Genomic DNA, 12,205 nt, shown 5'->3' with positions numbered 1-12,205 from the left:
GGTCTCACTCTGTTGCCCAGGCTGGAGTGCAGTGGTGCAACCACAGCTCACTGCAGCCTCAACCTCGCAGCCTCAGGTGATCTTCCCACCTCAGCCTCCCCAGTGGCTGGGACTATAGCTATGTGCCGCTACGCTTGGCTAATTTTTGTATTTTTTACAAAAATACAAAAAGAGATGGGGTTTCGTCATGTTGCTCAGGCTGGTCTTGAACTCCTGGACTCAAGCAATCCACCCACCTTGGCCACCCACAATGCTGGGATTACAGGCATGAGCCACCATGCCTGGCCAAAAAATAATTTTTTAAAGAACCAAGAACATGCCTGGCACCTAGGAAGCCCCCTGTAATTGTTAGCTGCTGTTCATTAGGGTACATTTTATGGACTATGCCAGCATTCTTTGGGATTCTTAGATAACACCAATAAAAGATTGGACAAGCTGTGGTCCCACAAGATATGGGGCTTGGCCTCTGTTATTTAGGCTTTGAAGGGAGCAGCACCCCAGCCTTCAGTGGGAGTCTCATCCCGGCCTTCTCACTCTCGGTCAAGCTGAGAGATGCAGAGGTTTTAAAGAGAAACCTCTGGAGTCTAGTAGGCTCGGTCTGCACTCATGGGGAACTAAGGGACTCCTTACCCGTGGGACGAAGGGTCGGAAGGACTTGGTGGTCAGTCGGATATTAGAGTCAGGCGGTATCTGCAGCAAAGAGACACGAAGAAGTTTTAGGGTGCTCCCGCTGGAGCTGAAGGTCTAAAGAAGATTGGGGAGACAGGGGGATGTGCAAGACTGTCGCTTCTCCACAGCCTGGGTTACCCTGGCAGGGAGGAGATGCCTGTCCTGCATTCACCCAAGGAGAGCACATGGGACTTCAGCATCCTGCCTGCTCTCCCCGGGGGGCGGCTGATGTGTGGCTCCCACTCAGAGGGTCTGCGAGGGTGAGGTTTGCGGTCACACAGACTTCGGTTTGTGTCCTGACTTTGTGATCTCAGGCCAGCCCTTCCATCTCCCTGAACCTCAACTTCCTTATCCATAAAATGGGGATAACAATAGTCCCCACCTTCAAGTCACTGTGAGGCCTAAACGAACATCCTAGCACAAGGCCCAGCACATGGTGAGTGCTCCATAAAACATAGCTATTATCATCCCATTGAAAGAGAGGCCCGTGCCGCAGTAGGATGGGTAAACCAAACACGATGCCAGAAGCGAAGGCCTGTGCAGGTGTAGGAGGCCATCAGAAGGACAAAATGACCCTCGATCTACCAGACGGCCCCTGACTTATACCAGGGTAAGCTGGACCGTCCGAGCCGAACCACACTGTTTCTCCCACCATCCTGACATTATTCATGAGGCCTCAACTTTTATGAAGTGCTTCAAGAAACAACTTTTTGAAACCCAGAAATATTAGATAAACTGGAGAACCATTAAAGGTGAGATCCACTATAAAATTCAGTCTCCCTTATACAAAGCCACATTGGAAACAGTTGTTTTGGGGGTGTGAGGAAGACTGTCTCTCCTTTTCACCATGAATCATGAAATCATGTATCTTTTTCACTTTAGCTACAAGGAAGCTCCCAGACAGGTTTGAGATGTTAAAGAAATTAATTTAAGGGCTCAGTGTCTTTATAATTGTGCTTTATTTTCACTTGGTCTTTATTTCCTTTTCTCTGAAAATATATGCATTTATCAGTGCATGTATTATCTTGCCTCATTCACATATAAATATATATATATATATATATATTTTTTTTTTTTTGAGATGCAGTCTCACTCTGTTGCCCAGGCTGCAGTGAAGTAGCGAGATCACAGCTCACTGCAACCTCTGCCTCCTGGGCTCAAGCAATTCTCCTGCCTCAGCCTCCCATGTAGCTGGAACTACAGGCATGTGCCACCATGCCCAGCTAATTTTTGTATTTTTAGTAGAGATGAGGTTTTGCCATGTTGGCCAGGCTGGTCTTGAACTTATGACCTCAGGTGATCCGCCCACCTTGGCTTCCCAAAGTGCGAGGATTACAGGCATGAGCCACCTTTCCCGGCCTCATTCACTAAAATATTTTTTAATAAACCTCCAGAAATCATCAGGATGAGAGAAAATATGAATTAGACTAACAAGTCTAGACTAGTAAACAGGTCTAGAAAAGCAAAACACAGAGAAGTAAGCTGCAAAGTCTTCCACAGTTGTTATAAGGGAGAAAGAGCTTTTTTTTTTTTTTTTGAGACAGGGTCTCACTCTGTTGCTCAGACTGGAGTGCAGTGGCACGATCTTGGCTCACTGCAACCTCCACCTCCTGGGTTCAAGCGATTCTCCCACCTCAGCCTCCCAAGTAGCTGGGATTACAGGCGCACACCACCACACCTGGCTAACTTTTGTATTTTTAGTAGAGACAGGTTTTTGCCATGTTGGCCAGGCTGGTCTCAAGCTCCTGACCTCAAGTGATCCGCCCGCCTCAGGCTCCCAAAGTGCTGGGATTACAGGCATGAGCCACCACACCCAGCCATGGGAGAAAGAACTTTGGCTTTGAGTTTCTTGGTTGCCAAAGTAAAAAGGGAGATTGTGCTAACATATTTTTCTTGGTGTTGATTTTTCTCGGTGTTGATTTTTCTCTTAGCTACAACTCACTATTTGACTGATGTCAACAGGGGTGAAAAGGAAAGAAGGAAGGAGCGGTAGGTTATGTGTTCATTTGAGAGACCTGTTTGCCACCATCCTCACCATGTCATCTGTGATGGAGAAGTTCAGATATCCTTCCTCATGATAAACCAGGCTGGCCGTGTTGAAGACATAATCCGAGATGGCAAAGTAGACCATTTTGTTGTGTTCCTCAGGAAGGCTCATGACTGGAGCAAGGAGGGTGACTGGGGAACGGTGGTTACGATGAAAGATTTCACCCTGGAGAGGGAAATAGGGTCCAATTGGACTTTTCAAAGCCTATCGTGGGGCAGGGGCTAGGTATTCCCCTACACAGTCCGATGAAGGGACGCTGGCTGGAACACTGCCTGAAACTCCACCATTAAAGGCAGTGTTATGTCTTTTAATGAAAAGCTCACCAGAAGCTTTGCTATATTAACCCACAGGATGTCCTGGCCAGCCCCTCTATATGCCCTAGGCCCATCTACACTCCCTAAGCCCCGCTCTGATTGGCCTTTTCTGCATGATGGGCAAGGCAAAGTAGGGGAAGAAGGAGGAGGGAAGCGTTAAGACCTGAGAGGTGTAAGACAGCCGTGGGAGAATCCTAGCTCTGGAAACACTCCCCACCACTCCATATCACCCGGCCCTTGACAAAGTGGGAACCACTGGGAGGATAAGGACAGGTCTGAAGTTGGGGGGACAGGTTGCCCAAAGAATGGCTGACCCTGAGGGAAAGCCTCACCCACGCAGCCCGGCCCCAGGACCCTCACCTTAAACATCACCTCCAGCATCTGGGCTGTTGCCCGAGGGGCTTCCACTAAGCTATAATCAATGCCGGCGAAACTGTCAATCTCTGTTGTAACTGTGAACGAGGACAGGCCAGAATTAGGGGCCAGATGACACTTTCAGCTGCTGGAGGAGGGGCAAGGGCTCTGGCTGACTCACATTCCCTGTGACTTTCTTCAGAATCCCCCTACTAGCCCGGCCCTGAGGCAAAGAATTGCTTCTTCAAGAAAGAGACTACATGGATTCCCTTGGATGAGTTAACAATGGTGGGGGTGTATGCTCAGCCTAGGGCCTAAGCAGTTTCCAGACAAGCGCACACACACACACACACACACACACATACACACACACCATGAGTCCAGGCTTCACCTCTCCAGCCACACCTGGAGCTTAATGCTGAGCCAATAACCAGGAAGGTCAGGCATGGCATGTCCAGAGGGCCCAGACACTCCCCTCCAAAACCCTGAATGGATGAATGTTCCAAGTCCCAGTACTGGGTTGCCGACCTGGACCTCTGGTAAAGGTGATGTCAGCAAATAACTGCATAGGGGCTTAGGAGCTAAGGCATCAGAGAACATCTCAGATAATTTATCAGGGTCTCCCCCTCCGAGCTTAATGTGTGCACCCTGGATCCAGGGACTCCACTTGTAGATGGCTCCCTGCAGCCCTGTCGGCAATAGCAAGGGACAGCAAAGCACCTAAATGTCCATCAGTGGGGGACTTATTAAATAAATGAAGACACATCCATGTGATGGAACACTACACGGCTGTTAACAAATAAGGTCTGTTACAACCACTTTGGAAAACTGTTTGGCAGGATCTTATAATGCTGAATCTGGGCATATCACATGATATGATGAGCTTGCAATTTCACTCCCAGATATATACCCAACGACATGCGACCATAGGTACTAGGACATTTATAGCAGCACTACGGATAATGGCCTAAAACTGAACACCCCCCAGATAGCCTTCAACAGTAGAATGGACAAATAAATGGGGAAACATCTACGTGGTGATATACTATGCAGCAAGGAGAATAAACCAGCTACACTACAGGTGCATGCAACAATATGCATGGACCTCATGTTTTATTTTATTTCATTTCTTTTTGAGATAGGATCTCACTCTGTGGCCCAGGCTGGAGTGCAGTGGCACAATTTCAGCCCACCGCTGCCTTGACCTCCTGGGCTCAAGCGATCCTCCCACCTTGGCCTCCCAAGTAGCTGGGACTACAGGCACACACCACTATGCCTGGCTAATTTTTGTATTTATTGTAGAGATGGGGTTTCGCCATGTTGCCTGGGCTGGCCTTGAACTCCTGAACTGAAGTGATACTCCCTCCTTGGCCTCCCAAAGTGCTGGGATTATAGGTGTGCACCACCAAGCCTGACCTGACCTCATATTTTATTTTGTTTATTTATTATTTATTATTTTTTTTCTTTGTTGAGACAGAGTCTCGTTCTGTTGCCCAGGCTGGAGTGGAGTAGCGCAATCTCAACTCACTGCAAACTCCGCCTCCCAGGTTCAAGTGATTCTCCTGCCTCAGCCTCCCGAGTAGCTGGGATTACAGGCATCCACCATGGCACCTGGCTAATTTTTGTATTTTTAGTAGAGACGGGGTTTCACCATGTTGACCGGGCTGATCTCGAACTCCTGACCTCGGGTAATCCACTCGCCTCTCCCTAAGTGAGAGCTCACGCCTGTAATCCCAGCACTTTGGGAGGCCGAGCGGGCGGATCATGAGGTCAGGAGATCAAGACCATCCTGGCTAACATGGTGAAACCCCGTCTCTACTAAAAATACAAAAAAAATTAGCCAGACGTGGTGGCGGGCGCCTGTAGTCCCAGCTACTCGTGAGGCTGAGAGAGGAGAATGGCGTGAAATCGCGAGGCGGAGCTTGCAGTGAGCCGAGATTGCGCCACTGCACTCCAGCCTGGGCAACAGAGCAAGACTCCATCTCAAAAAAAAAAAAAAACAAAAAAAACAAAAAATAAAGGCGTGAGCCACCGCGCCCAGCCCTGACCTCATATTTTAAAGTTGAACAAAGAAAGCCTTCTGGCTTTTGAAAAGAGACTCAAAATATTGTCTGATTCCATTCACGTGCAAAGTGCAAAACTAATCTTTGCTGGTAGAAGTTGGGATGGTGGTGACCCTGGAGGGCTGGGCAGTGACCAAGGGGGACACCAGGGGCTCTGAAAAACCAGCCGTGTTCTGTTTCTCGGTTGGGAGCTGGTTACATGCATGTAAAAACTCTTTAACAGCACACTTATGATTTGAGCACTTTTCTTTATAAATATACTTCAATAAAAAGTTTTTAAAAATGAAATCAAGCTGGCACAGTGGCTCGTGCCTGTCATCCCAGTACTTTGGGAGGCTGAGGTGGGCAGATCACTTGAGCCCAGGAGTTCGAGACCAGCCTGGGCAACATAAAGAAACCCTGTCTCTACAAAAAATACAAAAAGTAGCCGGGTGTGGTGGCATGCACCTGTAGTCCCAGCTACTCAGGTGGCTGAGGCAGGAGGATCACTTGAGCTCAAGAGGTTGAGGCTGCAGTGAGCCGAGATCACACCACTGCACTCCAGCCTGGGACACAGAGTGAGACCCCATCTCAAAAAAAAGAAATCTGGAACAATGCCTATACTATGTGTATATGAACATATATATTTAAAATTATGCACATACACATAGATTCATGAACAAAATAATACATATATGAATGTCTATTTATATGCTTACATGTATTTATATTTGTACATACAAAGAAAATATCTGAAAAGATACACCCAAAACAGAAGTTACTTCTTGGAAGAAAAGTGGGGGAGAAAAATGAACTTTTAATTTTTACTTTCTTTTTTTTTTTTTTCTGTTGAGACAGAGTTTCGGTCTTTGTTGCCCAGGGTAGGGTGCAATGGCGTGATCTTGGCTCACTGCAACCTCCACCTTCTGGGTTCAAGCAATTCTCCCGCCTCAGCCTCCCGAGTAGCTGCGATTACAGGCATGTGCCACCACGCCCGGCTAATTCTGTATTTTTAGTAGAGACGGGGTTTCACCATGTTGGCCAGGCTGGTCTCGAACTCCTGACCTCAGGTGATCCACCTGCCTCGGCCTCCCAGACTGCTGAGATTACAGGCGTGAGCCGCTGCGCCTGGCCCTTAATTTTTACTTTCTATATTTTTGCCCCATTTACTATTTTATAAGATACATATGTGCTCTTATAGAAATTAACAGAAATAAAAGTGTCCCGGGGTGGATGGGGTGTCCTACCTGGCAGAGTTTGGAGATAAGGCTGTAGATTGGAGGACACTGATTTCTGGATCATTTCGCAAATCTGAAAAACATGGGAAGAGAATGCCTGAGTGAGTTCCCCAGCTCTGGTCTGGCCCCGTGCTGATCACTGCAGTCACATTATTCCACACGTGTGCTCAGTGGTCACTGATTTACAAATATTTATAAGTGCTTGTCATGAGCCAGGTACCAAGGAAATACAAACAATAAAATTATGTAGGCCCCCATGTGGACTCCACTAGGGTCCAATTGGACTTCTCAGTCTGTCCCAGGGCTGGACACCTGAGCTAGGGAGTCACTGACACAGCCGGAGGAGGGGGCACTGGCTGGAGACAGTGCCTGAAACTCCACCATTACAAAGTTTTCCTTTGGGAGGTCCTGGCCTCTCAGAATTTAGAGTTTAATAGCAGAACTAGCCACTAACTAGAAATAAACACAAATAAACATAAAGTTAATGTAGATAGTTTTTTTGTTTTTTTTTTTTTTGAGATGGAGTCTCGCCCTGTTGGCCAGGCTGGAGTGCAGTGTTGTGATCTCGGCTCACTCTCCTGGGTGAACCTCTGCCTCCTGGGTTCAAGCGATTCTCCTGCCTCAGCCTCCCAAGTAGCTGGGATTACAGGCATGTGCCACCACGCCCGGCTAATTGTTATATATTTAGTGGAGACGGGGTTTCACCATGTTGGCCAGGCTGGTCTTGAACTCCTGACCTCAGGCGATCCACCTGCCTTGGCCTCCCAAAGTGCTGGGATTACAGACGTGAGCCACCACATTCGGCCTGTAGATAGTTCTTAATGGTCATCCTGAACAGATTGGCTGGACTGATCAGTATTCCCCATTCCCGCTGGTACTCCTGGAAGACTGAATGCTGGGGTCTGTAGGCTACTCACACACAATTGCCACCAGTTGTGCGGCCTGCTTCTCAAGAGAAGGAAATGTGCATTTCCAAACTTGTTGGCTGTACTTGCCACTGTCATCACCCGAATTATTTATGATGCAGCCTTGGGATAGACTTTGAAAAGTCCAACTGGGCCCTACTGGGGTCCACATGAAAGCCTACCACCTGTTTGCTGTACTTGCTTTTGTAATCACTCGAATTATTTATTATGTACACTAATGCAATATCATTGAGAAAAGAGGTTTGTTTGTTTTTTTTTTTGAGACACAGTCTTGTTTTGTTATCTAGGCTAGAGTGCAATGGCACAATCTCAGCTCACTGCAACTTCTGCCTCCCAGGTTCAAGTGACTCTCCTACCTCAGCTTCCTAAGTAGCTGGGATTACAGGCATGTGCCACCACACCCGGCTAATTTTTGTATTTTTAGTAGAGACTGGGGTCTCACCATGTTGGCCAAGCTGGTCTAGAACTTCTGACCTCAAATGATCCACCCCTATCGGCCTCCCAAAGTGCTGGGATTACAGGCATGAGCCACCATGCCTGGCCCCAGCTATAAGGGTTCTTTCTATGAAAACCTAAGATAAATACTCTGGAAAGGTGAGGCGCAAAGAAACCAAAAAAAACAAAAAAACAAAAAACAAAAAACAAAAAAACCCCTCTAAAAACAAGATTAAATTTGGACCAGACAACAGAAAATCTTAGGAGGAAAAAAAACCATAAAGATCAAGAAGGATTCTACACTGGGATGTCTTTGCAAGTGTCTTTAAATTCTCATTGCAGTTAAAGAAACCTGGGATGGAATTTGTAGCAGTTTAATGTTTTATGCAGGAAAGACCAAGGGCAATGTCAATCAAGAGACCATTTTCAAAGAATAGCTGTGGGCATTCACTGACACAGCTCGAAGAGGGGGCATCGGAGACGCTGCCTGAAACTCCACCATTAAAACATTTGGGTTCATACGTCAATATTTTCTTTGTTTATGTGCGATGAGAAAGTCCTCACTTTAAACAGCTTTTTGTTAGCCAGCTACCACCTCTTGTGCAATGAATCCACATGTTCAGTGAAGGAGAGGGACATGCAGAGCCCTGGCCTAGTGCAGGGGTCACAGATGGCTTCTGTGCTGAAGGGTAAGCAGGCACCATCCATCAGACGCTGGGTTGCTGATGGAAGGGTGATGCTGGGGGCTGGGAGGGCAAAGGGCTGTATCTTAACCTCTCTTTGCAGCTGCTCCATTTTCTGGGAGAGGAGTTTAGCAGCGAGGAGCTGCCAGAAAGCAAGGTCAAGTGTGGTGAGGAACATTCGTGGTTGATTGCAAGGGAACCAAGAAACTCCATCCATCTCCCTGAAGACCGCTCCTTTCTTGCCTTTCCTTCAGACAATAGCCCATCAGACCATCCCAAAAGCCTGGAGCCTGGATGCCCCAGTCTTTAGGGACCTGAAGGACTGGGCAGGGGAGGCATGGGATGCCTGAGTCGCAGACACACAGCAGGGCCTCCTGAGGATGCGACTGGGGTAGTGGTTAGGGGTGCAGCAGGAAAGCCAGGTAAATTTGGATTCAAATCCTGCCCAGTCCCCAATGGCTGTTTGACCTTTGCAGAACCTCTCTCTGCTTTTTGGTTCTCACTCACAAGATACAATGGCAAGGCCAAGTGCTTCCCAGGGTGTTTTTGTCAGTGGTGTTATAACTAGAGTGACTTCATCTAGAACAAGGGCAAAATGAGGCTGAGACCTGCTGGGCTGCGTTCCCAGGAGGTTAGGCATTCTTAGTCACCAGATGAGCTAGGAGGTCAGCAGGACTGGTATCACAAGATACAGGTCATAAAGACCCTGCTGATAAAACAGGATGCGGTAAAGAAGCTGGCCAAACCAACCAAAACCAAGATGGCGACGAGAGTGCCCTCTGGTCGTCCTCACTGCTCATTATACGTTAATTATAATACATTGGCACGCTAAAAGACATGACCACCAGCGCCAAGACAGTTTACAAATGCCATGGCAATGTCCAAGTTACCCTATATGGTCTAAAAGGGGAAGGAACCCTCAGTTCTGGGAAGTCCTCGCCCCTTTCCAGGAAAACTCATGAATAATCCACCCCTTTAGCACAGACTCAAGAAATAACCACAAGTATATGCAACTGAGCAGCCCATGTTGCTGCTTTGCCTGTGGAGTAGCCATTCTTTTCCGTCATTACTTCTCTAATAAACTTGCTTTCACTTTATGAACTCACCCCAAATTCTTTCTTGCGCGAGATCCAAGAACCCTCTCTTGAGGTTCTGGATCAGGACCCCTTTCTGGTAATATTTTGGGAAGTTGGGGAAAGAGATAGTGAGTATATATCGCCCAGAGAGCAAGCATTCATGAGTGCTTATTCTTCTCCTTAGCCTTGCTGGTCCAGGTACCACATCCCACCCTGAGTGGGGAATTAGAAAGGCCTGCGTCAGGCTCTTAGTTTTTCTGGAAGAGAATTCGAAGATCTCTAAGGATCAGGGGTCAGGTGAGATCTCCATCTTTCCCAAGACACCTAGCCCTAGAAGGGCTTTGGTACAAGCTGCTCCACATTCTAGGAAGCTCCAATCCTGCTTCAGCCTCTCACCAGCAAGGTAACACTGGGAAAGCTACTCCACCCCTCAGCCTCCTCTGTCCATGTGGAAAATGGCGCCTCCTTCCAAGGTCGAGGTTAAGATCCAATGGGACTGGCTGGGTGTGGTGGCTCACGCCTGTAATCCCAGCACTTTGGGACACTGAGGTGGGCGGATCACGAGGTCAGGAGTTCAAGACCAGCCTGGCCAATATGGTGAAACCCCGTCTCTACTAAAAATACAAAAAATTAACTGGGCATGGTGGTACGTGCCTGTGGTCTCATCTACTCGGGAGGCTGAGGCAGAAGAATTGCTTGAACCTGGGAGGTGGAGGTTGCAGTGAGCCAAGGTCGCGCCATTGCACTCCAGCCTGGGCGACAGTGAGACTCTGTCTCAATTTAAAAAAAAAGAGATCCAGAGGGACTGTGCACGTGAACTGCTGAGCCCATTATCCCTGGCCAAGCTACAGGCTCAAGAAATAGCAGCCATCTTTGTTATAAATCAGAATAGTTATACAATAATATATTCTGTACAGCATTAATTATATACATTTATCAAAACAATAATTATGGTATGTGATTACTATGATAATTATAATTGTGCTACATCACTATTGTTATGCACAGCAATATGGCAACAGGGTGCCTGAATAGGTTGGCATATTTCTCAGGGTCACTTAATCCCAGGGACCCAGAACCAGAAAAGAAAGAGCACAGCTGGCCACACCCAAAATGCGGGGTTTGCCTGCTGCTCCTGCTTTAACCACGAGGGGGCACTCAAAGCCAAACCAGAGGTTGGACCTACAGACGGGGGTGTGTGTGTGTGTGTGTGTGTGTGCGCGCGCGCGCGCGCGGTGTGGGGGGTGTGTGTGGTGTGAGTGGGTGGTGTTTGTGTGTGTGTGGAGGGTGTGTGTGGTGTGTGCATGTAGGGGGTGTGGGTGGTCTGGGGGTGGTGTGTTTTGTGTGTGTAGGGTGTGTGTGGTGTGTGTGTAGGGGGTGCGTGTGGTGTGTGTGGGTGCTGTCTGTGTGTAGGGTGTGTGTGTGGGGTGTGTGTGTTTGTGTGGGGTGTGGTATGTGTGTGGGGTGTGTGTTTGTGTGGGGTGTGGTATGTGTGTGGGGGTGTGTGTGGAGGGTGTATGGGGGAGGTGTGGTGTGTGAGGGGTGAATGTGGGGGGGATGCAGGGTGTGTGGGTTGTGTGTGAGGGGGTTGATGTGTGTGCTATGTATGTGTGTGGTGTGTTAGGTGTGTGTGGAGGGTGTGTGTGGGGGGTGTGTGTGTGTGTGGGATGTGTGTGGGGGTGTGTGTGGGGCTGTGGTATGTAAGGGGTGCGTGGGGGGGGTGTGGGGTGTGGGATGTGTGTGCAGGGTGTGTGTGTAGGATGTTTGTAGTGTGTATGTGGGTGGTGTGTGTGGGTGTGTGTGGGGAGGAGTCTGGGGGGTGTGATGTGTGTGTGTGTACGGTGTGTGTGTGGGGGTGTGTGGGGGTGTGTGTGGGGCTGTGGTATGTGAGGGGTGTGTGTGGAAAGTGTGGTGTGTGGGGGTGTGTGCGTGGGTGTGTGTGGTGTGTGTGTGGTGTGTGTGTGGTGTGTGGGGGTGTGGTGTGTGGGATGTGTGTGTGTAGGATGTTTGTAGTGTGTATGTGGGTGGTGTGTGTGGGGAGGAGTTTGGCAGTGTGGTGTGTGAGGGTGTGTGTAGGGTGTGTGTGTGTGGGGGGTGTGTGTGTGGGGGTGGTGTGTGAGGGTGTGTGTGGGTGGGTAGTGTGTGAGGGGGTGTGTGTGTGGGGGTGTGTGGGGGTGTGTGTGGGGCTGTGGTATGTGAGGGGTGTGTGTGGAAAGTGTGGTGTGTGGGTGTGTGTGTGTGGGTGTGTGTGGTGTGTGTGTGGTGTGTGTGGTGTGTGGGGGTGTGGTGTGTGGGATGTGTGTGTGTAGGATGTTTGTAGTGTGTATGTGGGTGGTGTGTGTGGGGAGGAGTTTGGCAGTGTGGTGTGTGAGGGTGTGTGTAGGGTGTGTGTGTGGGGGTGTGTGTGTGTGGGGGTGGTGT

At 48.7% G+C, this 12,205-nt stretch overlaps 1 protein-coding gene across 2 annotated transcripts in view; it reads right to left on the bottom strand.

Annotated features, from left to right (window-relative positions):
* LBP (lipopolysaccharide binding protein) overlaps positions 1–12,205 on the bottom strand; it is a 32,898-nt gene that overhangs the window by 9,541 nt on the left and 11,152 nt on the right. For both annotated transcript variants that reach the window (XM_003825880.4, XM_057300826.1), the window contains exons 6-9: positions 6,674–6,737; positions 3,391–3,482; positions 2,705–2,881; positions 631–690 (exon numbers count right to left, since the gene is read on the bottom strand). In XM_003825880.4, the coding sequence (XP_003825928.2) occupies positions 631–690; positions 2,705–2,881; positions 3,391–3,482; positions 6,674–6,737 (393 nt within the window). The remainder of the gene's footprint in view (positions 1–630; positions 691–2,704; positions 2,882–3,390; positions 3,483–6,673; positions 6,738–12,205) is intronic.

Source organism: Pan paniscus, chromosome 21 (assembly GCF_029289425.2).
Source record: "Pan paniscus chromosome 21, NHGRI_mPanPan1-v2.0_pri, whole genome shotgun sequence".
Classification (NCBI taxonomy): Eukaryota; Metazoa; Chordata; class Mammalia; order Primates; family Hominidae; genus Pan; species Pan paniscus.
This window is presented reverse-complemented; position numbering and strand designations above follow the sequence as displayed.